This window comes from Vulpes lagopus, chromosome 6 (genome assembly GCF_018345385.1).
Source record: "Vulpes lagopus strain Blue_001 chromosome 6, ASM1834538v1, whole genome shotgun sequence".
Lineage (NCBI taxonomy): Eukaryota > Metazoa > Chordata > Mammalia > Carnivora > Canidae > Vulpes > Vulpes lagopus.
This window is the reverse complement of record NC_054829.1, coordinates 75193304-75221288: the sequence shown is the minus strand read 5'-3', so window position 1 is coordinate 75221288 and position 27985 is coordinate 75193304. Positions and strand designations below refer to the sequence as shown.

At 41.3% G+C, this 27985-nt stretch overlaps 1 gene segment (V, D, J or C); it reads left to right on the top strand.

Moving 5' to 3' along the window:
- Nucleotides 1-22: 22 nt before the first annotated feature.
- Nucleotides 23-27802, top strand: LOC121492640. The segment is given in 3 exon segments: nucleotides 23-73; nucleotides 23495-23821; nucleotides 27780-27802. Coding segments are annotated over 3 exon segments (396 nt in total).
- Nucleotides 27803-27985: the final 183 nt, after the last annotated feature.

The following is a 27985-nucleotide window of genomic DNA, read 5'->3' as shown; positions in this document are numbered from 1 at the left end:
CTCACTACACAACAGAGATAAACTACCATGGAGTCTGTGCTCAGCTGGGTTTTCCTTGTCACTATTTTAAAAGGTAATTCATGGAGAACCAGGGACCTTGAGTCTGTGAGTAGAGGTGAGTGAGAGAAACAGGGGATGTGGGACAGTTTCCTGACCAGGATGTCCTGTGTCTGCAGGTGTCGAGGGTGAGGTGCAGCTGGTGGAGTCTGGGGGAGACCTGGTGAAGCCTGGGGTGTCTCTGAGACTGTCCTATGTGGGCTCTGGATTCACCTTCAGTAGCTACTGGATGTACTGGGTCCGCCAGGCTCCAGGGAAGGGGCTCCAGTGGGTCGCATGGATTAGGTATGATGGAAGTAGCACAAGCTACGCAGACGCTGTGAAGGGCCGATTCACCGTCTCTAGAGACAACGCCAAGAACACGCTGTATCTGCAGATGAACAGCCTGAGAGCCGAAGACACAGCCGTGTATTACTGTGTGAGGGACACAGTGAGGGAACCTCAGTGTGAACCCAGACACAAATCTCCCTGTCGAAGGGGATCAGGACCACCAGGGGATGCACACTCCTCACCACTTCAGTCTTGAAGGACCAGGAGCAGGTGCAGAGGGAGGTTCTGGGCAGATTTACACTGGGCTTCTGGGTTTCCTCTCCATGGAGCAGTATCCCCCAGGGAGCCGCTCTGAACACTTGGTTATGTGTTTACCTCTTCAGTCTCTTTCTTAGAGACTTAGAAATTCAACTATAGCACCTGCACTTACTTATACTTAACTTTTCCTGACCCGAAATATTCATCTATGACAAATAACTCTATTCAGATCATCTGAACATTTTCATGAGTCCTCGTGACGCTCACTGTGGATCAAAGGACCCCAAGCTAATATGCTGTCTTGCACATAATGGTATAGAGGAATCTGCAATCAACACAAGGGAAAAGAGACATTCTACAAAAATGTTAATAATGGCCTGAGAGTGAGAGAGATTCCCAGCATGAAATTGGAGGGATGTGGACGCAGAGGTGATTCACACACACACACACACACACACACACAAACACACACAATCAGTAGAGTATAAGATTTAATCATCTTCATCTTCATGTCAGATGAGAGCCAGGCTGGCCTCTCATCACGTCATAAATGCCTGGATGGTGCCAGGAGGTACACTCGCTTAGGGTGTGTGTTGTGCGTCAGTGTTGGGGACGGAGTCCTGCTCCAGGATGGGCCTGTGTGGAGTCAGTGTCCCAACTGCTTCTAAAGAAGGAACCCTGGGTAATTGTTTGAGTTCTTATCTTTGGATGGAGGAGAGGCTTGTGGATGGAACATCAGGGAGCTAGCAGGCAGTAAAGAATGCACATGGTGTGAGGAATAATTTCACTAAATAAGTATCAAACTGGAAGGACAAAAGAGAGACGTGGTCATTCTCAGTAGACAAAATTCTGAATCCCATGGAAAGGAGATGAATAATATATGGAAGCAGCATGAAACACAAAATGACAATACAAATAACTAAGATCCTACCAGATCTCAGATGGAGGCTGTCCTCTCCCCAGTGTCACCAGCTGATCATGTGTCATGTGTCCTCCATGTACTCAGAGACCAGAAGCTTCTATTGGATGCATGAGGATCCTTAAGGTGAGGAGCTTGAAGGGTCTTCCCCCTACAGGGAATAACTCGTGGATCCTTCAGGTGCTGACGTCAACTCACTTTGTGTGACCTCTACCATCCCCATGTTGAACATAATGCCCATGAGATCAGGGGAGGAGGTGGGGCCTTTGGGGAGCACTTAGGTCAGGAGGTGCAGCCTCATGATAGGATCAGAGCCATTATAAACCAGGACTGGGAAAGCTCCCTGCACCCTGGTCCCATGTGTGGTGACAGGGATAGGACGAGCTAGGATGTGAGTGTTCTCCAGACACCACACCTGCACCTGGACCTCAAACGTCCCAGATTCCAAAGCTGTGAGAATGTTTGTTGTTTGTTCTGCCGAGTCCATGTATGATGTTCCAGCAGGGGCACAGGCTAATCTCCACTTATTTTTCTTTGTTAAGTTGAATTTACCAGGGCGGGGCAGGAGGGCAGATGAGTAGGGTTCTCAAGACACCTGTCCTCATCAACTTACCTAGGTAACTTTTAAATAATCCTCAAAACCTACTAATCCCACTTGAAATTTATTTTTTATTTTTTTTGTAGTTTTATTTTTTTAAATTAATTTTTATTGGTGTTCAATTTACCAACATACAGAAAAACACCCAGTGCTCATCCCGTCAAGTGTCCACCTCAGTGCCCGTCACCCGTTCCCCTCCAACACCCACCCTCCTCCCCTTCCACCACCCCTAGTTCGTTTCCCCGAGTTAGGAGTCTTTATGTTCTGTCTCCCTTCCTGATATATCCCAACATTTCTTTTCCCCTCCTTTATATTCCCTTTCACTATTATTCATATTCCCCAAATGAATGAGAACATACACTGTTTGTCCTTCTCCGATTGACTTATTTCACTCAGCATAATACCCTCGAGTTCCATCCACGTTGAAGCAAATGGTGGGTATTTGTCGTTTCTAATGGCTGAGTAATATTCCATTGTATACATAAACCACATCTTCTTTATCCATTCATCTTTCGATGGACACCGAGGCTCCGTCCACAGTTTGGTTATTGTGGACATTGCTGCTATAAACATCGGGGTGCAGGTGTCCTGGCGTTTCATTGCATCTGAATCTTTGGGGTAAATCCCCAACAGTGCAATTGCTGGGTCGTAGGGCAGGTCTATTTTTAACTCTTTGAGGAACCTCCACACAGTTTTCCAGAGTGGCTGCACCAGTTCACATTCCCACCAACAGTGTAAGAGGGTTCCCTTTTCTCCGCATCCTCTCCAACATTTGTTGTTTCCTGCCTTGTTAATTTTCCCCATTCTCACTGTTGTGAGGTGGTATCTCATTGTGGTTTTGATTTGTATTTCCCTGATGGCATGCACATGAAATTTATTTTTTTAATAATAAATTTATTTTTATTAGTGTTCAATTTCCCAACATGCCGAATAACACCCAGTGCTCATCCTGTCAAGTGCCCCCCTCAGTGCCCGTCACCCATTCACCACCCCCCGCCCTCCTCCCCTTCCACCATCCTGAGTTCATTTCCCAGAGTTAGATGTCTTTATATTCTGTCTCCCTTTCTGATATTTCCTACCCATTTCTTCTCCCTTTCTTACTACTCCCTTTCACTATTCTTTATATTCCCCAAATGAATGACACCACATAATATTTGTCCTTCTCAGATTGACTTATTTCACTCAGCATGATACCCTCCAGTTCCATCCACATTGAAGCAAAAGGTGGGTATTTGTCATTTCTAATGGCTGAGGAATATTCCATTTTATACATAGACCACATCTTCTTTTCCATCATCTTTCGATGGACACCGAGGCTCCTTCCACAGTTTGGCTATTGTGGACGATGCTGCTATAAACATCGGGGTGCAGGTGTCCCAGTGTTTCATTGCATCTGTATCTTTGGGGTAAATCCCCAACAGTGCAATTGCTGGTCATAGGGCAGGTCTATTTTTAACTCTTTGAGGAACCTCCACACAGTTTTCCAGAGTGGCTGCACCAGTTCACATTCCCACCAACAGTGTTAGAGGGTTCCCTTTTCTCCGCATCCTCTCCAACATTTTTGGTTTCTTGCCTTGTTAATTTTCCCCATTCTCACTGGTGTGAGGTGGTATCTCATTGTGGTTCTGATTTGTATTTCCCTGATGGCAAGTGATGCAGAACATTTTCTCATGTGCATGTTGGCCATGTCTATGTCTTCCTTGTGGGATTTCTCTTCATGTTTTTGGCCCATTTCATGATTGGATTGTTTGTTTCTATGATGTTGAGTTTAATAAGTTCTTTATAGATCTTGGAAACTAGCCCTTGATCGGATAGGTCATTTGCAATAGCTTCTCCTATTCTGTAGGTTGTCTTTTAGTTTTGTTGACTGTATCCTTTGCTGTACAATAGCTTCTTATCTTGACGAAGTCTCAATAGTTAAATTTTGTTTTTGAGCAAAAAAGAGACAAACAATTAAAAGATCATGAGGATAGATTAAGGGAAATAAGTGACAGCCTGAGGAAGAAAAACCTACATTTAATTGGGGTTCCTGAGGGCACTGGAAGGGAAAGAGGGCCAGAATATGTATTTGAACAAATCATAGATGAAAAGTTTCCTAATCAGGGAAGGGAAACAGGCATTCAGATACAGGAAATAGAGAGATCCCCCTCTAAAATCAATAAAAACCATTCAACACCTTGACATTTAATAGTTAAGCTTGCAAATTCCAAAGATAAAGAGAAGATCCTTAAAGCAGCAAGAGACAAGAAATCTCTGACTTTTATGAGGAGGAGTATTAGGGTAACAACAGACCTCTCCACAGAGACCTGGCAGGCCAGAAAGGGCTGGCAGGATATATTCAGGGTCCTAAATGAGAAGAACATGCAACCAAGAATACTTTATCCAGCAAGGCTCTCATTTAGAATAGAAGGAGAGATAAAGAGCTTCCAAGACAGGCAGGAACTGAAAGAATATGTGACCTCCAAACCAGCTCTGCAAGAAATTTTAAGGGGGAACTCTTAAAATTCCCCTTTAAGAAGTCCAATGGAGCAATCCACAAAAACAGGTAGTGAATACATATCATGATGACACTAAACCCATATCTTTCAATAGTAACTTTGAACATGAATGAGCTTAATGACCCAATAAAAAGGCGCAGGTTGTCAGACTGTATAAAAAAGCAGGACCCATCTATTTGCTGACTACAAGAGACTCATTTTACAAAAAAGGACACCTACAGCCTGAAAATAAAAGGTTGGAGATAGGCCACAGTAACTTCTTGCAAGATACATTCATGAAGGCAAGAGAAACAAAAGCAAAAATGAACTATTGGGACTTCATCAAGATAAGAAGCTTTTGCACAGCAAAGGATACAGTCAACAAAACTAAAAGACAACCTACAGAATGGGAGAAGATATTTGCAAATGACATATCAGATAAAGGGCTAGTTTCCAAAATCTATAAAGAACTTATTAAGCTCAACACCAAAGAAACAAACAATCCAATCATGAAATGGGCAAAAGATATTAAGAGAAATCTCACAGAGGAAGACATAGACATAGCCAACATGCACATGATAAAATGCTCCGCATCACTGGCCATCAGGGAAATACAAATCCAAACCACAATGAGATACCACCTCACAACAGTGAGAATGGGGAAAATTAACAAGGTAGGAAGCCACAAATGTTGGAGAGGATGCGGAGAAAAGGGAACCCTCTTACACTGTTGGTGGGAATGTGAACTGGTGCAGCCACTCTGGAAAACTGTGTGGAGGTTCCTCAAAGAGTTAAAAATAGACCTGCCCTACGACCCAGCAATTGCACTGTTGGGGATTTACCCCAAAGATTCAGATGCAATGAAACGCCAGGACACCTGCACCCCGATGTTTATAGCAGCAATGTCCACAATAACCAAACTGTGGACGGAGCCTCGGTGTCCATCGAAAGATGAATGGATAAAGAAGATGTGGTTTATGTATACAATGGAATATTACTCAGCCATTAGAAACGACAAATACCCACCATTTGCTTCGATGTGGATGGAACTGGAGAGTATTATGCTGAGTGAAGTAAGTCAATTGGAGAAAGACAAACAGTGTATGTTCTCACTCATTTGGGGAATATAAATAAGTGAAAAGGAATATAAGGGAAGGGAGAAGAAATGTGTGGGAAATGTCAGGAAGGGAGACAGACCATAAAGACTCCTAACTCTGGGAAACAAACTAGGGGTGGTGAAAGGGGAGGAGGGCGGGGGTTGGGGGGGAATGGGTGACGGACACTGAGGTGGACACTTGACGGGATGAGTACTGGGTCTTTTTCTGTATTTTGGTAAATTGAACACCAATAAAAATTAATTTATTAAAAAAAAAGTTTGGAGATCCATTTACCATTTAAAGCGTCCTAAAAAGAAAGCAGGAGTAGTCATCCTCATATAAGATAGACTAAAATTTACCCCAAAGACTGTAGTGAGAGATGAAGAGGGATGCTATATCATACCTAAAGAATCTATCCAGCAAGAGGATGTAGCAATCATCAATATATATGCTCCAAATGTGAGAGTTGCCAAATATATCAATTAATAACCAAAATTAAGACATACTTCAATTATAATACACTTACACTTGGTGACTTTGCTCTAGCATTTTCTACACTTGATAGGTCTTCTAAGCACAACATCTCCAAAGAGATGAGAGCTTTAAATGATACCTTGGACCAGGTGGATTTCACAGATATCTACAGAACTTTACATCCAAACTCAACTGAATACACATTCTTTTCAAGTGCACTTAGAACTTTCTCCAGAATAGACCACATAATGGATCACAAATCACTTCTGAACCAATACCAAAGATTGGGATTGGCCCCTGCATATTCTCAGACCATAATGCCTTAAAATTAGAACTAAATGACCACAAGAAGTTTGGAATAACTTCAAACACGTGGAGGTTAAGGACCATCTTGTTAAAAGATGAAATGGTCAATGAGAACATTAAGGACGAATTAAAAAGTCTCATGGAAACTAATGAGAATGAAGATACAACCATTTAAAATCTTTTGGATACAGCAAAAGCAGGCCTGAGGGGAAAATAAATATCAATACATGCATCCATCCAAAACTGGAGAGAACTCAAATACAAAAGCTAAACTTACACCTAAAGGAGCTACAGAAAAAACGACAAATAGATCCTACACCCAGCAGAGGAAGAGAGTTAATAAAATTCAAGCAGAACTCAACAAAATCGAGACCAGAAGAACTGTGGAACAGATCAGAAAAACCAGGAGACGGTTCTTTGAAAGAATTAATGAGATAGATGAACCACTAACCTGTCTTATTAAATAGAAGAGAGAGAAGACTCAAATTAATAAAATCATGAATGAGAAAGGAGAGATCACTACCACACCAGGGAAATAAAAACGTTTTTAAAAACATATTATGAACAACTATACACCAATAAATTAAGCAATCTAGAAGAAATGGACGCATTCCTGGAAAGCCACAAACTACCAAAACTGGAACTGGAAGAAATAGAAAACCTAAACAGGCCAATAACCAGGGAGGAAATTGAAGCAGTCATCAAAAACCTCCCAAGACACAAAAGTACAGGGACAGATGGCTTCCCTGGGAAATTGTATCAAACTTTTAAAGAAAAATCCATACCTATTCTACTAAAGCTGTTTGGAAAGATAGAAAGAATTGGAGCACTTCCAAATTCGTTCTATGAGGCCAGCATCACCTTAGTTCCAAAACCAAAGACCCCACAAAAAAGGAGAATTACAGAACAATACCCCTGATGAACATGGATGCAAAAATTCTCAACAATATACTAGCAAATAGGATCCAACAACACATTAAGAAAATTATTCACCATGACCAAGTAGGATTTATTCCTGGGACACAAGGCTGGTTCAACACTTGTAAAACAATCAATGTGATTCATCCTAGGAGCAAGAGAAAAACCAAGAACCATATGATCCTCTCAATAGACGGAGAGAAAGAATTTGACAAAATACAACATCCATTCCTGATCAAAACTCTTCAGAGTGTAGGGATAGAGGGATCATTCCTCAACATCTTAAAAGCCATCTACGAAAAGCCCACAGCAAATATTATTCTCAATGGGGAAGCACTGGGAGACTTTCCCCTAAGATCAGGAACAAGACAGGGATGTCCACTCTCACCACTGCTATTCAACCTAGGACTGGAAGTCCTCGCCTCAGCAATGAGACAAAAAGACATCAAAGGCATTCAAATTGGCAAAGAAGAAGTCAAAATCTCCCTCTTCGCTGATGACATTATACTCTTCGTAGAAAACCCCAAAAATCTCCACCCCAAGATTGCTAGAACCAATACAGCAATTTGGTAACTTGGCAGGATACAAAATCAATGCCCAGAAATCAGTGGCATTTCTATACCCTAACAATGAGACTGAAGAAAGAGAAATTAAGGAGTCAATCCCATTTACAATTGCACCCAAAAGCATACAGTACCTTGGAATCAACCTAACCAAAGACGTAATGATCTATACTCTAAAAACTATGGAACACTTCTGAAAGAAATTGAGGAAGACACAAACAGATGGAAAAATATTCCATGCTCATAGATTGGCAGAATTAATATTATGAAATTGTCAATGTTACCAAGGGCAATTTACACGTTTAATGCAATCCCTATCAAGATACCATGGACTTTCTTCAGAGAGTTAGAACAAATTATTTTAAGATTTGTGTGGAATCAGAAAAGACCCCGAATAGCCAGGGGAATTTTAAAAAAAGAAAACCATAGCTGGGGGCATCACAATGCCAGATTTCAGGTTGTGCTACAAAGCTGTGGTCATCAAGACAGTGTGGTACTGGCAGAAAAACAGACACATAGATCAATGGAACAGAATAGAGAACCCAGAAGTGGACCCTGACCTTTATGGTAAACTAATATTTGATAAAGGAGGAAAGACTATCCACTGGAAGAAAGACAGTCTCTTCAATAAATGGTGCTGGGAAAATTGGACATCCACATGCAGAAGAATGAAACTAGACCACTCTCTTTCACCATACACAAAGATAGACTCAAAATGGATGAAAGATCTAAATGTGAGACAAGATTCCATCAAAATCCTAGAGGAGACCACAGGAAACACCTTTTTTGAACTCAGCCACAGTAACTTCTTGCAAGATACATCCACGGAGGCAAGAGAAACAAAAGCAAAAATGAACTATTGGGACTTCATCAAGTAAAGAAGCTTTTTCACAGCAAAGGATTCAGTCAACAAATCTAATAGGCAACTTACAGAATGGGAGATGAGATTTGCAAATGACATATCAGATAAAGGGCTAGTTTTCAAGATCTATAAAGAACTTCTTAAACTCAACACGAAAGAAACAAACAATCCAATCATGAAATGGGCAAAAGACATGAAGAGAAATCTCACAGAGGAAGACATACACATGGCCAACATGCACATGAGAAAATGCTCCGCATCACTGGCCATCAGGGAAATACAAATCCAAACCACAATGAGATACCACCTCACACCAGTGAGAATGGGGAAAATTAACAAGGCAGGAAACCAAAAATGTTGGAGAGGATGCAGAGAAAAGGGAAGCCTCTTACACTGTTGGTGGGAATGTGAACTGGTGCAGCTACTCTGTAAAACTGTGTGGAGGTTCCTCAAAGAGTTAAAAATAGACCTGCCCTATGACCCAGCAATTGCACTGTTGGGGATTTACCCCAAAGATACAGATGCAATGAAATTCCGGGACACCTGCACCCAGATGTTTATAGCAGCAATGTCAAATAGCCAAACTGTGGAAGTAGCCTTGGTGTCCATCAAAAGATGAATGGATAAAGAAGATGTGGTTTACGTATATCATGGAATATTACTCAGTCATTAGAAATGACAAATACCCACCAATTCCTTCAACGTGGACTGGAGAGTATTATGCTGAGTGAAATGAGTCAATTGGAGAAGGACAAACATTATAGGTTCTCATTCATTTGGGGAATATAAATAATTGTGAAAGGGAATATAAGGGAAGGGAGAAGAAATGTGTGGGAAATATCAAAAGGGGACAGAACATACAGACTCCTAACTCTGGGAAATGACCTAGGGGTGGTGGAAGAGGAGGAGGGCGGGTGGTGGGGTGAATGGGTGATGGGCACTGAGGGGGGCACTTGACAGGATGAGCACTGTTGTTATTCTGTATTTTGGTACATTGAACACCAATAAAAAATAAATTTAGTAAAAAAATAAAAGAAATAAAAATAAGGATTCATCTATGAAGGCAAGACAAACAAGAGCAAAATTGAATTATTTGGTCTCCATCAAGATGAAAAGCTTCTGGGATCCCTGGGTGGCGCAGCGGTTTGGCGCCTGCCTTTGGCCCAGGGCGCGATCCTGGAGACCTGGGATCGAATCCCTCGTCGGGCTCCTGGTGCATGAAGCCTGCTTCTCCCTCTGCCTGTGTCTCTGCCTCTCTCTCTATCTCTCTGTGACTATCATAAAATAAGTAAAAAAATTAAAAAAAAGATAAAATGCTTCTGCACATCAATAAAACAGTCAAAAAAACTAAAAGACAAGCTACAGATTGGGAGCAGATTATTTTCAAATAATATATCAGATAAAGAGCTAGTATCTAAGATCTATAAAGAACTTATTAAACTCAACAGTAAAGAAGAAAAGAATCTGAGTAAGCTCAGTAGGGTCAGTGAACTATAGAAAATAACAAACCTATTATTTCTCTAAAAGAACTCGGCAGAACAAAGAAAATCAAGGACTGGATGCAATTTATAATTACACCAGAAATCGTCAGGTAATGAAAAATCCTAACCAAAGTGCCATGGTTGTATGGTCTGAACATTCCAGAATTCGAAGAATGCATATTGATAAAATATCTATGCTACCAAAACCAAGTGACATATTCAAAGACATCCGTATTTAAATATCACCAAAATTTTTCAAAGAGCTAGAGAAAACATCAGAAAATTTTGGGGGAACCACAAAGAGCTCATATAGCCAAAGCAATCCTGAAAAATTAAAGCAAAGCTGTAGACATCCTGATTCTGGTTGTCAAGGTAAATTACAACGTTGTGATAATCAGGACACTATGTCACTGGCACAAATACAGACGTATAGATAAATAGAAAAGTTTGAGAACCCAGAAATGGAACCTGAAGTCTGTGGTCATAAATCCTGACAAAGCAGGAAAGCATATCCAATGGAAAAAAAAGAAATTCTCTTGAACAAATGGCATTGGGAATATTGGAGACCCACATGCAGAAGAATGAAAGGGGACACTTTTCTTAGATCATTCACAGCAATGGACTCAAAGTTGATGAAAGATCTAAATGAGTTGGGTAACCATCAGAATCCTCAGGAAAACACAGGCAGCACTTTTTCTACCTCAGCTGCAACCACTTCTAGAGGTGTCTCCAGAGGCAAAAGAAAGAAAAGGAAAATGAAGCATGGGGAATTCATCAAGAAAGAGCATTTTCACAGCAAAGGAATCACTCAGTCTAATTGAAAGGCAACCTAAAGAATGGGAGAAGATATTTGGAAATGTCTTTTCAGATTAAAGGTTCATATTCCTATCTAAAATGAATGTCTCAAGCTCAACAGCCACAAGTATCTCCAATGAGAATTGGGCAGAAGTTGTGAAAAGACTTCCTATCTCCCTTTCTGATATTTCCTACCCATTAAAGACTCATAGCTCTGGGAAACGAACTAGGGATTGTGGAAGGGGAGGAGGGCAGGGGGTGGGGTGAATGCGTGACGGGCACTGAGGGGGGCACTTGACGGGATGATCACTGGGTGTTATTCTGTATGTTGGCAAATTGAACACCCATAAAAAATAAATTTATTTAAAAAAGACTTCCTATCCTGTCCTGAGATCCCACATCACACCGTATATTAGGGAGCTCATCCTCATGCAAAAAAATTCATTTGCTCTCACAGATTTGCCATATATCAAACAAAATATTAGAAGAAAGTGTCTGAAAGAAAAGAAGGAAACATCAATGCCCCTAAGTCGAAGATTACCATAGAAATTTCGCAATAATAAAATAAAAGATTTTAAAATCATTCAACAGGAATAAAATAATTTGTTTACATATACATAGTCAACGAAGAAAATTATTCCAAAAAAAAAAAAACAGTTAAAGGTAGGTAATGAACTCAGGGAAATTTCAGGATATCAAATAAAATTAGACCATAAAATTAATTTCTACACACTAACAACCAAATTTCTCTATAAAATATACAAAACATTTCCCTTACACTGGTTTCAAAAATAAATATTTATGGTTACACTTCTTTAAGGAGTGGAAATGCATTTAAAAGTGAACTATATTAATGAGAGACTTTCAAAATGACAAGGAAATGCAAAGATAAATACACTGATGGATTAGAACATCATAAATTCACTGTGCCATCAAAATAATGTCATCTACTGTTGTGAAGTAATACTTGTATATAACTTGTAAAGAATTGAATCTAAGACTGGTGCTGACTATATAGTCAAAGGACATGCAAATAGGCCCTCCCAATGCTGATTAAATCAGCCCAGCCCAACCCTAAAGCTGGAGAGGAGCCCCTGCCCCAGGATCCCCAGGTGGACCCTTTCAGCGCTCACGACACAACACAGACAAACTACCATGGAGTCTGTGCTCAGCTGGGTTTTCCTTGTCGTTATTTTAAAAGGTAATTCATGGAGAACAAGGGACCTTGAGTCTGTGAGTGGAGGTGAGTGAGAGAAACGGGATGTGGGGCAGTTTTCTGACCAGGATGTCTTGTGTCTGCAGGTGTCCAGAGTAAGGTGCAGCTGGTGGAGTCTGGGGGAGAACTGGTGAAGCCTAGGGGGTCCCTAAGACTCTCCTGTGTGGCCTCTGGATTCACCTTCAGTAGCTACAGCATGCAGTGGGTCCGTCAGACTCCCGGGATGGGGCTGCAGTGGGTCGCAGATATTAGGTTTGATGGAAGTAGCATAAGCTACGCAGACGCTCTGAAGGGCCGATTCACCATCTCCAGAGACAACGCCAAGAACACGCTGTATCTGTAGAAGAACAGCCTGAGAGCCGAGTATACGGCCGTGTATTACTGTGTGAGGGACACAGTGAGGGGACCTCAGTGTAAATCCAGACACAAACCTCCCGGTCGTAGGGGATCCAGACCACCAGGGAGTGCACACTCCTCACCACTTTTGTCTTCAAGGCCCAGTAGCAGGTGCAGAGGGACGTTCTGGACAGGTTTCCTGTTAGGTCTGGGCTTCCTCTCTAAGGAGCAGTTTCCCCCAGGAAGCCCCTCTGAACACTTGATTGTGTGTTTACTTATTTAGTCTGTTTCTTAGAGACTTAGAATTCAACTATAGCACTTGCACTTACTTGTATTTAACTTTCCCTGATCAGAAGTATTAATCAATTACAAATAATTCCATTCATGTCATCTGAACATTTTCATGAATCGTATTGGCACTGTCTTTGGATCACAGGACTCCATGATAACTGTTGTCTAGCACATCATGGTATTCAGTAATCTCCATTCAACACAAGAGAAAAGAGACATTCTACAAAAATGTTAATATGGCCTGGGAGTGATAAAAATTCCCAGCATGACATGGTAGGGAGGTGGACTCTGAGGTCACACACACACACACACACAATCACAAGAGTATAAACTTTAAATACCTTCGACTTCATATCTGATGAGAGCCAGGCAGGCCTCTCATCATGTCATAAATGCCTGGATGGTGCCTGGGAGTACACTAGCTTAGGGTGTGTGTTGTGGGTCAGTGGTAGGGACATGATCCTGCTCCATGGGATTTGCGGATGAGGTGAGGCCCCAGGGGAGCACTTAGGTCAGGAGGTGCAGCCTCATGATTCAATCAGGGCCCTAATACACTCGAACTGGGAAAGCTCTGTGCCTCCTGGCCCCATGTGAGTTGATGGGGAATGGACGGGCTAGGACGTGGGTGCTCTCCAGATGCCACATGTGCCTGCACCTGGACATCAGACGTCCCAGATTCCAGATCTGTGAGAATGAGTGTCTGTGGTTTGATCCACCCAGTCCATGTACGATGTTCCAGGAGTTGGGACAGGCTAGTGATTTTCTTTGCTTAAATTGAATTTACCAATATTTACTACATACTCAGTGCTCATCACATCATGTGCCCCCCTTAACTCCAATCACCCAGATCCCCTATCCCCCACCCCCTCCCTTCCAGCGACCCTGAGTGTTTTTTTCCCCAGAGTTAAGTGTCTCTCATGATTTTTCTTCTTCTGTTGTATTACCCCACTAAGTTTCACTCCTTCAATTATGGGCTCTTTCAATATTTCCTATATTCCACATATGAGTGAGACCATACCATTGCCTTTCTGTGGTTAATTTCTCTCAACATAATACCTCCAGTGCCACCCATGTTGAAGGAAATGTTATTTCATCTTATTCATCATTTCTGACAGCTGTGTAATATCCCATTGTATATATAATCCACATAATTTGTATATTTTTATTGGATTTCTATTTGCCAACATATATTATAACAGCCAGTACTCATTCTGTCAATTGCCCCCCTCAGCTCCTGTCATCCAGGGACCCCAACTCCCGGATCGTTTCCCCTTCCACTCTCCTCGTTTTTTTTCCCCCATAGTTAGGAGTTCTCATGTTCTGTCACTGTCTCTGATGATTCCCACTCATTCTATCTCCTTTCCCCTTTATTCCCTGCACTACTTCTTATATTCTTTGTATGAGTGAAACCATACAACGTTTGTCCTTCTCTGAATCACGTACTTTACTCAAATAATACCCTCCACATCCATCCACGTTGTAGCAAATGGTTGGTATTCATGGATTCTAATGGCTGAGTTATGTCCCATTGTATATATAAACCACATCTTCTCTATGCATTCATCTGTCAATGGACATTGAAGCTCCTTCCGCACTTTCTTTACCCACTCTTCTGTAGAAGGGCTTCATGATTCCTCCCACAGTTTGACTATTGTGGACATTGCTGCTGTGAACATTGGGTTGAAACAATCCCTTAATTTCATTCAATTTGCATATTTGGGTTAACTACCCTGTAGTGTAGTGGCTCCATCATAGGGTGACTCTATTCTCACATTTTCAGGACATTCCATTCTGTTTTCTGGAGTTTCTGAACAAGCCTGCATTCCCACCAAAAGTGAAAGAGAAAGTTCCACTTTCTCAATATCCTCGCTTATATTTATTGCTTCCAGCCTTGTTACTTTATCCATTCTGAGTTGTATAAGTGGAATCTTAGTGTGGTTTTCATTTGTATTTCCCTGATGACGTATCATGTGGATCACTTCTCTCATCTTCCTGTTGGCCATGTGTAGGTCTTCTTTGGAGAAATGGCTTCTTTTGCATTCTCTCCATTTCTTGAGTGGATTGTTTGTTTTGTTGGGTGCTGACTTTGTTAAGGAAATATCTTTTCCTATTCTTTTTGTTGCCTTTCATTTTGTCGCCTGTTGCATTGTTGTACATATTCTATCTCGATGAAGTCCTAATAGTATACTTCCCCTATGTTTCCCTCTTGTTTCCTAAGCCTTTTGAGAGGTGCCTTGATAGCAGTCGCTGCAGCTGAGGACAAAAAGTTGCTACCTGAATTCTCCTCTAGGATTTTGATGGATTAGTGTCTCAGATTTTGGTACTTCATCCATTTTGAGATTATATTTGTGTTTGGTGTAGCTGAATGGTCCACATTCCTTCTTATGCAGGTGGCTGTCCAATTTTTTTCAGATCCATTTATTAGTGGGACTTTTTTTCATTAGATATTTTTTTCTTGTTTCTTGAGGAGTAGTTGACCATAGAGTTGAGGGTCCATTTCTGCGTTCTCTGCTCTGTTCCATTGATCTATGTTTTGATTTTCCCAATACCAGGCTATCTTGATGATAAAGACTTTATAATAGAGCTTGTCTGCAAATATTGATTTGCCCAACAGCTGTAGGATGTTTCTTGGCCCAAATGTTTCTACCTATTTGGCTACCTAGGAAAGGAATTGAAGAAGACACAAAGAGATGGAAAACCTTCCATGCTTTTGGATTAGAACAATGAATCTTGTTAGGGCACCTGTGTTGCTCAGAGTTTGAGTGCCTGCAATTGGCTCAGGGTGTGATCCTGGGGTCCTGGGATGGTGTCCTGAATCAGGCTTTTGGGAGGGTGCCTGCTTCTCCCTCTGCCTATGTCTCTACCTCCATCTGTGTGACTCTCCTGAATAAAAAAATAAATATTTTTTTAAAAAGGAAAAATAATTATTGTGAAAATCTCTATGCTGCCCAGAACCTTCTACATATTCAAAGAATACTTATCAAAACATCCTGGACATTTTTCACAGAGTATGAACATATAATCTTGAGATTTTTATGGCACACAGAGAGATATGAGGGATACATTGATGCTGTGGCATTGCCCTGCTGTATTTGTTTCAAAAAGTATCCGTTAGCCTCCCTCATCCAGTGAAGGGTGCATTTCTCAGCAGGACTAGAACTAACCTGTTGCAAACCATAGGTATCTGTCAAAATGTCACAGTGGACACACAGAAGGAGAATAATGATACAAGAGAGTCAGAGATGCTCAGACACTTTGGAACTTCAGTTTAAGGATGTTCTTTTATAACATTTCCAGAAGATGAGGATGTGATGACCCTGTGGGATTTTTGTCACACCATCACCTTACAGGGTTGTGTTGTACTGATGGCTGTGACATATGTGCCTTGTCACTTATGAACATTTTGTGCCCTGTGTCCTCGTTTCAAACTCACCTGCATCTGTGTGTCTCCCTCTGGACATGAGATCAGATTCCCTTTAGATTTCCTCAATGGAACCCCCCAATGGACCTACCTGACTTACTTACTCTTTATCATTTTATTTAAATGCAAACATTTTCGTCATGGGATATGCAACAACCAGGTAACATGACTTGGTCATGTCAATATCTAACAGCCCTAGCATCCTATTCCATAATCTACATATGAACTTACATGGCGGTGAAGCTGTTTCAGGGAAGGTTAGTCCACTCATGGTCAGCAAGGCAGGGGAGCAGCTCCAAATGCCCAGAAGCATGGCAGTAGTTGGCTTTGCTGATTTCACTAATATTTATACACATAGCAGCTGTCCCAAAACACACACACTCAGAACATAACGTGAGAGGATGGAGCAAGGGATGGAGCACACAGTTCCTCTGGCAATATGCAGCCCCTGGACCTGAGATGGGCTTGGATGAATCTGTAAATTCAGAGTGTAGTTTGCAATGGATTGTTATTGTTTCCTATTGTTTTTGTTTCCTCTGGAGATTCTCACACCCTACCTTGTTGAGGCCTGTTTTGGGGGTTTTGTGATTCTCTTCCTGGGTGTATCAGAGAGCTGTTATGAACATGGCCTCCTACCTCTGGCCTGGGGTTGAATGTTTGCACCCCCCTCTTCAGGGAGCCCTCACAGGACAGCCATCAAGCCGTCCTGTCCTCAGTTTACACCTGAACCCAATCTTTACCCTGCCTGTGTCTAAGCTGGTTTATCTCAGACACATGAATGAGTCACTAAATGTCAATATGAGGTATTCCTGTGGTGTGGACCTGGGATGGTCCTCCGAGCAAGGGTCTCATGGTCTCTTACTTTCTGCCTGCTGGCCTCAGGATAGAGGCACAGGACCACACATGGTTCAGTTTATGGAAACACAAATCACAATGCCTGCACTCAGACATAATGTTTACCCAGCTCCAGAATAGTTCTTCTTAACCATCTATCACATGGTGCCACTTTTTGTTTGTAGGACTCAGGCGGACCACAGATCCTGGAAATTTCCCCACTTTGCCACTTGAGCACCATCATACCAGGTTCGTTCCACGCAGGACCAGAATTCTTTTATTTATTTATTTTTTATTGGTATTCAATTTGCCAACATACAGAATAACACCCAGTGCTCATCCCATCAATTGCCCACCTTGGTGCCCATCACCCAGTCACCCCCACCCCCGCCACTTCCTTTTCTACAACCCCTTGTTTGTTTCCCAGATTTAGGAGTCTCTCATGTTCTGTCTCCCTTTCTGATATTTCCCACTCATTTTTTCTCCTTTCCCATTTATTCCCTTTCACTATTTTTTTTATATTCCTGAAATGAATGAGACCATATAATGTTTGTCCTTCTCTGATTGACTTATTTCACTCAGCATAATACCCTCTAGTTCCATCCATGTTGAAGCAATTGGTGGCTATTTGTCATTTCTAATGGCTGAGTAATATTCCATTGTATACATAGACCACATCTTCTTTATCTATTCATCATTCGATGGACACCGGGGCTCCTTCCAGTTTGGGTATTGTGGAGATTGCTGCTATAAATATCGGGGTGCATGTGCAGGACCAGAATTCTAAAGATTCACACGTTCCTCTCTTGTCTTTAAAATCCTTGACCGTAGCTTCTGCAAGCAACCTCCTTCCTACTGTCATCCCCATGGTTGACTCTCCCCTAAGTCAACACCTCACAGTTCCAACACTCCACAACCTGCTCAATATCCTTTTATAAGATTCTATTTGCTTATTCACGAGAAACACACACACAGACACACACACACACACACACACACACACAGAGAGATGTTCAGTATTCTTTTACGAGTCTTGCCGTTTTTATTCTTTCATCTCTGATCAATTTCTTCGATGTTTAAAATGATTCAATAACCATCCATCTGTTACAGCGATGTGAAAAGCCCTGAGTCCCCCTAATCTTCTGACATCTTAACTCTTTACTCCCATATTTTTTTATACTAAAGACGGTGTGGTGAATTCTTTCTTATTTTTATGTTGGAGGTCCACCTTGAACTCTGTTAATTTGTTTCAGAATTTCCTAAACTTATTTCCCCCCAACTCTGATTGTGGATCCTATGGATTTATTTTTGTTTGTAGGAGCCCTTTGAATATTGTACAATTATTATATTATGTTGCAGGAAGTACATGTAGACATATGTGGTCCATACACCTATCGTCTTCCAACAAGTGACATAAAGAGCAATGCACCTCCTAGCAGTGAGATGGGGCTTCTAGGAGGGCAGGTAGTGTCCCCAGGGACTATAATTGCAGGAATATTATAGGCAGGACTCCATGTCTTTGTGAATTGGACACAGGTGCCTTTTGGATCGTAGGCTCTGCTGGCAGTCTTCCTGCTGCATATGATCTATTCAAAGTTGGAAAGTATTAGATTTGGAGATAGAAGAGAAGTCATGTGCACAGCCACAGGGTCAGGGGGACTGATCTGAGAAAACCAAAATTAAGGTTGATTAGAGCCACAGATTGAAATTGAATTCAAACTGAATTTTCCTGCCACATTTTTTATCAAAAATACCTGATAAATCTGTAGAAGGGTTCAAGGGTAGATATTTTTCTTCTCTTGGATGGATTATACTATTTGAATGTAAAAGGAATTCATCAAATACTTACAGTGGAAAGGCAGCATTATACTGCTCATTTAGGAGGGATAAGAAAATAGAAATATAGGCTATACAATGGAAAATGTTATTCCAGACACCAGTTTATTATATCCCAAACTCTGCATGAATGCAGCTCATTCTGCATTAGGTAAGCTTATTAAAGCCATTACAGAAAATCACATATTTGACTGTAGTGGAACACAGTGACTGAGTTGATAGAGAGTTACAAATTCAACTGCATTACCTGAAACCTTCTGAAATTCAGCTAAATTCTAAATTTAGCAAAATCATGATCCTCAATACAGGAGGAGTCCACATTTCTAAGGAACCCTGCCAGTCTGTCATTCAGGTGTTTCAAGAGGGCCAGTAACTCTTGTGGAGAGGAGCACAGGCCAAGATTCTGACTCACTGAAATGTGCAAAAGGACATATGAGAAACCCTCTACAATTTAAGGGGTAGGATAAAATCACTGTATGGGGACACATGACACCTAAAATCCAAGATTTACGTGCAAAAAGCATTACAATGTACCACGTGGACACAAAGTCTGAAGTTTGGAATATTACTTAATAAAAACATAGATTCTCAAAGCAGTCAATATGAACACAAAAAGGCAGTCACATCTGCTCTGGTCACAACAGTTTGACAAGTAGGGCAAGAGGAGAACAGTTAGGACTTGAGATCAAGGAGTTATCAGGTAACATTCAAAACATGGTGTGGTGAAAAATGCCACTAAACAATTATGAAAAATAAGAGAAAAAAGCTGGAAGAGGTCCTTTCATTGATCCTTCAGGTGTAGATATCAGTTCATTGTGTGTGACCTCTACCATCCTCATGCTGAAACCTAAGGCCCATGAGATGGGAGGAGGAGGTGGGGCCTTGGGGAGCACTTAAGTCAGCAGATCGATCCGCAGGATGGGATGAGGAACCTTACTCACCAGGACTAGGAAATATCCCTGCCTCCTGCCCCATGTGAGGTGACAGGGAAAGGACAGGCTAGGACGTGGGTGGTCTCCAGACACTGCATGTGCGTGCACCTGGACCTCAGACGTCACAGACTCCAGAACTATGGGAAATGAAGGTCTTTCTTTTGATTTGCCAAATCCATTTAGATGTTACAGCAGCCAGCACAGACCAAAGTTGTTATTATTATTATTATTATTAATTATTATTATTATTATTATTATTTTTAAATTAAATTAAATTTTCCAAAATTTACTATACACCCAGTGCTCATCACATCACGTACCCTCCTTAATGCTCATCAGCCAGTTACCCCATCCCCACAACAACCTCCCTTCCAGTGACCCTCAGTTTAATTACCAGAGTTAAGTGACTCTCATGGTTTACCTTCCTCTCTAGTATTACCCCAGTCAGTTCCACTCCTTCCCTTTTGGTCTCTTTCAATATTTCTTATATTCCACATATGACTGAGACCATATCATTGCCTATCGGTGATTGGTTTATTTTCCTCAGTATAATACCTCAAGTTCCAACCATATGGACTTGAATATTCCTTCATGTTATACGTAATTTCTAGCGGCTTAATTATACTTCAATTTATATATAAACCACATCTTCTTTATCCTTTTTCCCTGTTGAGGAACACCATGGTTCCTCCCAGTTTAATTATTGTGGACATTGTTGCTGTGAACATTGGGGTGCAGGTGACCCTTCATTTAACTACATCTGTGTCTCTGAAGCTAATACCCAGGATAGTAATGACTGGGTCATAGGGTGGCTCTCTTCTCAGTTTTTGAGGAGATTTGATTCCTTTATCTGAAGAGCCTGCACCAGCTTTCATTCCTTCCAACAGTGCAAGAGTTCTCCCTTTCTCCACATCCTCTGCAATATTTATTTCCAGCCATGTTAGTGTATCCATTCTGAGTTGTAGAAGTGGTATCTCCTTGTGATTTTCCTTTGTATTTCCCTGATGACAATTCTTGTGGATCATTTTTCTCAACTGCCTGTTGTCCGTGTGTAGGTCTTCTTTGGGGCAATGCCCGTAAAGGTATTTTCCCAATTTCTTGGCTGGATTGCTTGATTTTTTTTATTATGAATTTTTTATGCAAATATCTTCTCCTATTCTGTAGGTTGCCTCTCATTATATTGACCACTGCATTGCTGTGCAGATTTTATCTTGAAGAAGTCCCAGTAGTTCATTTTTTCCTTTGTTTCCTATGCCTTAGATGTATTGCCATTAATCACTGCATTTTAGGTCAAAAGTTGCTACCTGTATTTTCCTTTATGATTTTGATGAGTTACTGCCTCAGATTTTGATCTTTCATTCATATTGAGTTTATCTTTGTGTCTGCGGTAGGAGAATAGTCTACATTCATGCTTCTGTAGGTGGCCATCCAAGTTTTTAGCACTATTTATTGATGAGTCTGTGTGTTTTACATTGTGCATTCTTTCTTGATTCTGGAGGATTAGTTGATCATAGATTTGATTGTCCACTTCTGGCTTCTCTACTCGGTTCCATTCATCTATGTGCTGTTTTGTGCCAGTACCAGCTTGCCTTGATGATAACGACTCAGTAAAACAGCTTGACCACAAACATTGTGATGCCACTGCTGTGGCACTTTGATTTTTTTTCAACATTTTTCTGCCTAATCAGCGTTTTAAGAAGTAAACTGAGGAAGACACAATGAGATGGAAAGCGATTGCATGCTATGGATTAGAAGAATAACTATTGTTGGGACACCTGTGTTCCTCAGTGATTGAGTGTCTGCCTTTGGCTCAGGTCAAACTCAGGGTCTGTGGATGGATCCCACAGTGGGCTCCCTGCAGGGATCCCGCTTCTCCTTCTGACTATGTCTCTGTATCCCTCTAGGTGTCTCTCATGAATACAAAAGTTATGAAATACTTTTTAAAAACAGAACTAATATTTTGAAAATATATGCTACCCAAAATATTCTACACAGTCAATGCAATCCTTATCAAAACATCGTAGACTTTCTTATACAGAGTTGAGACACACAATCCTAGAGATGTATGGCTACCAAAGATTCTAGTGACACATGAATCCAACGCTGATACTCTTGCAACTTCAGACTGCATTTGTTGTGTCAAGAACCTTTTAAGCTCCCTCAGCCAGGCAAAGGTGGATTGCTCACATATTCCTTCCTGGAGTTAGTACTAAGCTGTTGTCAATCATAGAGATCTCCCATGAGAAAATTCTCTTCTCTGAACCAGGAGAGGTGAACCATCCTCAGCAGCAGAACCGTCTGTAGGGCCCAGAAGGCTGTGCAAACATCCCATGTCAGTTCCTCACTAATTCACTGACTCAAACCCAATATCCTGGCCTTATATCTACAAAACCCACATCCTGTTGTGTAAGAAGCACAAGGGCTGCCTACTTTGATCATTGCGTGTTGTGTTCCAGGGAGCTCATGCACATGCAACATGAAATACATCTCCATGTAGGTCTTTCATATGTCTACAGAGTAATAAGTCCAGACAAATAACCAGGTAGAATAGAAGGAAACACTTACTGGGGCAATGACTGGAATTCCAATCCAGGAAGTTTAGGAAACAAAGAATAAAAGATTTTTAAATCAATAGATACAGAAAACAATACTTGTATCCATATGACATGATCTGTTGTAGGGTCAAACCTGACAAGTTCCAAAACCAAACCCTTAATTAATGAAGATCTTCATGGAATCTATAGGATAAAAATCAACATACAAAATAAATCCAAGTGTCCACACAGTAACAACTCATTATTTATAATTTAAAGATTTCATTTAATTACTCATGAGACAGAAAGAGACAGAGACACAGGCAGAGAGAGAAGAAGGCTCCATGCTGGGAGCCCCACATGAGGCTCCATCCCTTGACTCCAGGAACACACCCAAAGCAAAAGGCATATCTCAACCGCTGAGCCCCCCAGGCATCCATAACATAGAGAATTTAAAAGGCAATTAACAAAACCTTATTACATTGACACCGATGTTAAGAATATACTTTGTAGGATTAAATATTCTGAAGGAGGCAAAATACTGTTCACTAACAGTACCTACATTGATGAGAGATTTTTAAAAAGTCATAAGGAAATGAAAAGGTATTTTTTTCATAGATTTGAAGACTTCATAATGTCACAAGACATTAGACAGTGGCCTACAGATGTAAAGCAATCCTTGTTAATAACTTGTAAAGAACCAAATGTAGGTATGGTGCTGATTATTTATTCAAAGGACATTCAAATAGGACCCTCCCTCCACTGATTAAACCAGCCCAGGCCCGACCCTGCAGCTGGGAGAAGAGCCCCAGCCTGAGGATCCTCAGGTGACCCCATTCAATGCTCATGACACAACACAGACAAACCACCATGGAATCTGTCCTCGGATGGGTTTTCCTTGTCGCTATTTTAAAAGGTAATTCATGGAGAACCAGAGACCTTGAGTCTGTGAGTGGAGGTAAGTGAGAGAAACAGGGGATGTGGGACAGTTTCCTGACCAGGATGTCTTGTGTCTGCAGGTGTCCAGGGTGAGGTGCAGCTGGTGGAGTCTGGGGGAGACCTGGTGAAGCCTGGGGGGTCCCTGAGACTCTCCTGTGTGGGCTCTGGATTCACCTTCAGTAGCTACTGGATGTACTGGGTCCGCCAGGCTCCAGGGAAGGGGCTGCAGTGGGTTGCAGAAATTAGCGGTAGTGGAAGTAGCACAAACTACGCAGACGCTGTGAAGGGCCGATTCACCCTCTCCAGAGACAATGCCAAGAACACGCTGTATCTGCAGATGAACAGCCTAAGAGCCGAGGACACGGCCGTGTATTACTGTGCAAGGGACACAGTGAGGCGACCTCAGTGTGAGCCCAGACACAAACCTCCCTGCAGAAGGGGATCAGGACCAGCAGGGTGTGCAAACGCCTCACTACTTTTGTCTCAAGGCCCAGGAGCAGATGCAGAGGGAGGTTCTGGGCAGGTTTCCTGTCAGGGCCTGGGCTTCCTCTCCATGGAGCAGTTTCCTCCTGGGAGCCTCTCTGGGCACAGGATTCTGTTGTTACCTATTCAGTCTGTGATTTAGAAACAGTTCTTTTCTTTTCTTTTCTTTTTCTTTTTTCTTTCCTCTCCTTTCCTTTCCTTTCCTTTCCTTTCCTTTCCTTTCCTTTCCTTTCCTTTCCTTTCCTTTCCTTTCCTTTCCTCTCCTCTCCTCTCCTCTCCTCTCCTTTCCTTTCCTTTTTCTTTCTTTTCTTTTCTTTTCTTTTCTTTTCTTTTCTTTTCTTTTCTTTTCTCTTTGTTTTTGGTGAAAATTATCCCTACATGCACAAAAGAGAAATTTGCTTAGATTTGCTTGCTATTTTTCCTAAACACCTATTAATTAGAAATTCCTCCAAGAAAATTCAATTCTCTGTAAGAGTCACAGCAATCAACAGTAGAGAAGAAAAATCTCTGAAGGGGTCCCTGTCTTGAACCACCCACTCGGTATCAATATTTGTGCCAACCTGGGCAAACTGAAGAACACCAACCAGGACATATTGTGGTTGTGGCATCTGAAGAAAATACAAATGTACACACACACACACATGCACACACACACACACACGCATGCACACACACACACACAAGAGAGTTTAAAACCTTTATCACCTTCACCATCATGTCTGTTGAGAAAAGTTTAGGCCACTCAGAAAGTCATAAGTGCTTGAATGGAGCCAAGGGAGGATAGAGGCTCAGGGTGTGTGTTGTGGGTCAATGGTGGGGACGGGGTCCTGGTTCAGTAGGGGCTTGTGAGGAGTCAGTATTCCCTTGCATCAAATTATAGAGAATCTGTGGGTTATTTTTGATTTCCCATGTTTGATGTAGTAGGAGAAGAGGGAGGATTGGAGATCAAGGATCTAGAAGATAACGGACAATGGATGTGATGTGAGCAATAATTACAATCCATATTCCTGCATTTGTTGTCTTTGCCCTTGTTTCTCTTTTCTTTTCAGTCCTTATTTTATATAATTGTTTTTTAAGAGCTTGTTTATTTATTCATGAGAAACACAGAGAGGAGAGAGAGAGGCAGAGACACAGGCAGAGGGAGAAGCAGGGAGCCCAACGTAGGACTTGGTCCTGTGTCTCGAGGATCAGACCCTGGGCTGAGGGTGGCGCTAAATGGCTGAACCCCCCAGCTGCCCTATTTTTTTATAATTATATCTTATCTATCTCTGACTGAGTTCTCTCCTTCATCACCCGTCATATTGATCACCTCCATTGGGATGGCATTTTGGTTATAGTATTTTTAATTTGGCCTGATTTGATTTTACTTTACTGGTCTCAGTAGAAAGGAAGCATCTCTTGTCTTCTCTGTAGTCTTATTTCCTTTTCCCAAATCCTGCTAGTGTTCTTTCAATCATGGTTTTATTTTTTTTCTTTATACATTGTTTTTATTTTTATTTATTTTTTCCCTAGGTAATTTATTTATTTTTTATTTTTTTAAATTAATTTTTATTGGTGTCCAATTTACCAACATACAGAAAAACACCCAGTGCTCATCCCGTCAAGTGTCCGCCTCAGTGCTCGTCACCCATTCCCCTCCACCCCCCGCCCTCCTCCCCATCCACCACCCCTAGTTCGTTTCCCAGAGTTAGGAGTCTTTATGTTCTGTCTCCCTTCCTAATATTTCCCAACATTTCTTTTCCCGTCCTTTATATTCCCTTTCACTATTCTTTATATTCCCCAAATGAATGAGAACATACACTGTTTGTCCTTCTCCGATTGACTTATTTCACACAGCATAATACCCTCCAGTTCCAACTCTTTCTATCTTTCCAAACATCTTTAGTAGAATAGGTATGATTTCTTCTTTAAAAGATTGATACAATTTCCCAGGGAAGCCATCTGGCCCTGGACTCTTGTGTCTTGGGAGGTTTTTGATGACTGCTTCAATTTCCTCCCTGGTTATTGGCCTGTTCAGGTTTTCTATTTCTTCCTGCTCCAGTTTTGGTAGTTTGTGGCTTTCCAGGAATGCGTCCATTTCTTCTAGATTGCCTAATTTATTGGCGTACAGCTGTTCATAATATGTTTTTAAAATCGTTTGTATTTCCTTGGTGTTGGTAGTGATCTCTCCTTTCTCATTCATGATTTTATTAATTTGAATCTTCTCTCTCTTCTTTTTAATAAGGTTGGCTAATGGTTTATCTATCTTATTAATTCTTTCAAAGAACCAACTCCTGGTTCTGTTGATCTGTTCCACAGTCTTTGGTCTGAATTTCATTTAGTTCTGCTCGAATTTTAATTAACTGTCTTCTTCTGCTGGGGGTGGGGTCCATTTGTTGCTTTTTCTCCAGTTCCTTTATGTGTAAGGTGAGCTTTTGTATTTGAGTTCTTTCCAGTTTTTCAATGGATGCTTGTATTGCGATGTATTTCCCCCTGAGGACTGCTTTTTCTGCATCCCAAAGATTTTGAACGGTTTTATCTTCATTCTCATTAGTTTCCATGAATCTTTTTAATTCTTCCTTAATTTCCTGGTTGACCTTTTCATCTTTTAGCAGGATGGTCCTTAACCTCCACGTGTTTGAGGTCCTTCCAAACTTCTTGTTGTGATTAAGTTCTAATTTCAAGGCATTATGGTCTGAGAATATACAGGGGACTATCCCGATCTTTTGGTATTGGTTCAGACCCGATTTGTGACCCAGTATGTGGTCCATTCTGGAGAAAGTTCCATGTGCACTTGAGAAGAATGTGTATTCAATTGAGTTTGGATGTAACGTTCTGTAGATATCTGTGAAATCCATCTGGTCCAGTGTATCATTTATAGCTCTCGTTTCTTTGGAGATGTTGTGCTTAGAAGACCTATCAAGAGTAGAAAGAGCTAGATTGAAGTCACCAAGTATAAGTGTATTATTATCAAAGTATTTCTTCAGTTTGGTTATTAATTGGTTTAAATATTTGGCAGCTCCCACATTCGGGGCATATATATTGAGGATTGTTAAGTCCTCTTGTTGGATAGATCCTTTGAGTATGAGATAGTGTCCCTCTTCATCTCTCACGATAGTCTTCGGGGTAAATTTTAATTTATCTGATGTAAGGATGGCTATCCCTGCTTTCTTTTGAGGACCATTTGAATGGTAAATGGTTCTCCAACCTTTTATTTTCAGGTTGTAGGTGTCCTTCTGTCTAAAATGAGTCTCTTGTAGACAGCAAATAGATGGGTCCTGCTTTTTATCCAGTCTGAAACCCTGCACCTTTTGATATGGTCATTAAGCCCGTTCACGTTCAGAGTCACTATTGAAAGATATGAGTTTCTTGTCACCATGAAATCTATTCAGTCCTTGTTTTTGTGGATTGTTCCACTGAACTTCTTCTTAAAGGGGAATTTTAAGAGTCCCCCTTAAAATTTCTTGCAGAGCTGGTTTGGAGGTCACATATTCTTTCAGTTCCTGCCTGTCTTGGAAGCTCTTTATATCTCCTTCCATTTTGAATGAGAGCCTTGCTGGATAAAGTATTCTTGGTTGCATGTTCTTCTCATTTAGGACCCTGAAGATATCCTGCCAGCCCTTTCTGGCCTGCCAGGTCTCTGTGGAGAGGTCTGCTGTTACCCTAATATTCCTGTCCATAAAAGTCAGGGACTTTTGTTCTCTTGCCGCTTTAAGGATCTTCTCTTTATCTTTGGAATTTGCAAGCTTCACAATTAAATGTCGAGGTGTTGAACAGTTTTTTATTGATTTTAGGGGGGATCTCTCTATTTCCTGGATCTGAATGCCTGTTTCCCTTCCCAGATTAGGAAAGTTTTCAGCTAGGATTTTTTCAAATACATATTCTGGCCCTCCGTCCCTTTAGGCGCCCTCGGGAACCCCAATTAGACGTAGGTTTTTCTTCCTCAGGCTGTCATTTATTTCCCTTAATCTATCCTCATGCTCTTTTAATTTTCTGTTTCTTTTTTCCTCAGTTTCCCTCTTTGCAATCAACTTGTCTTCTATGTCACTCACTCGTTCTTCCATCTCGTTAAGCCTCATCGTTAGGACTTCTAGCTTGGATTGCATCTC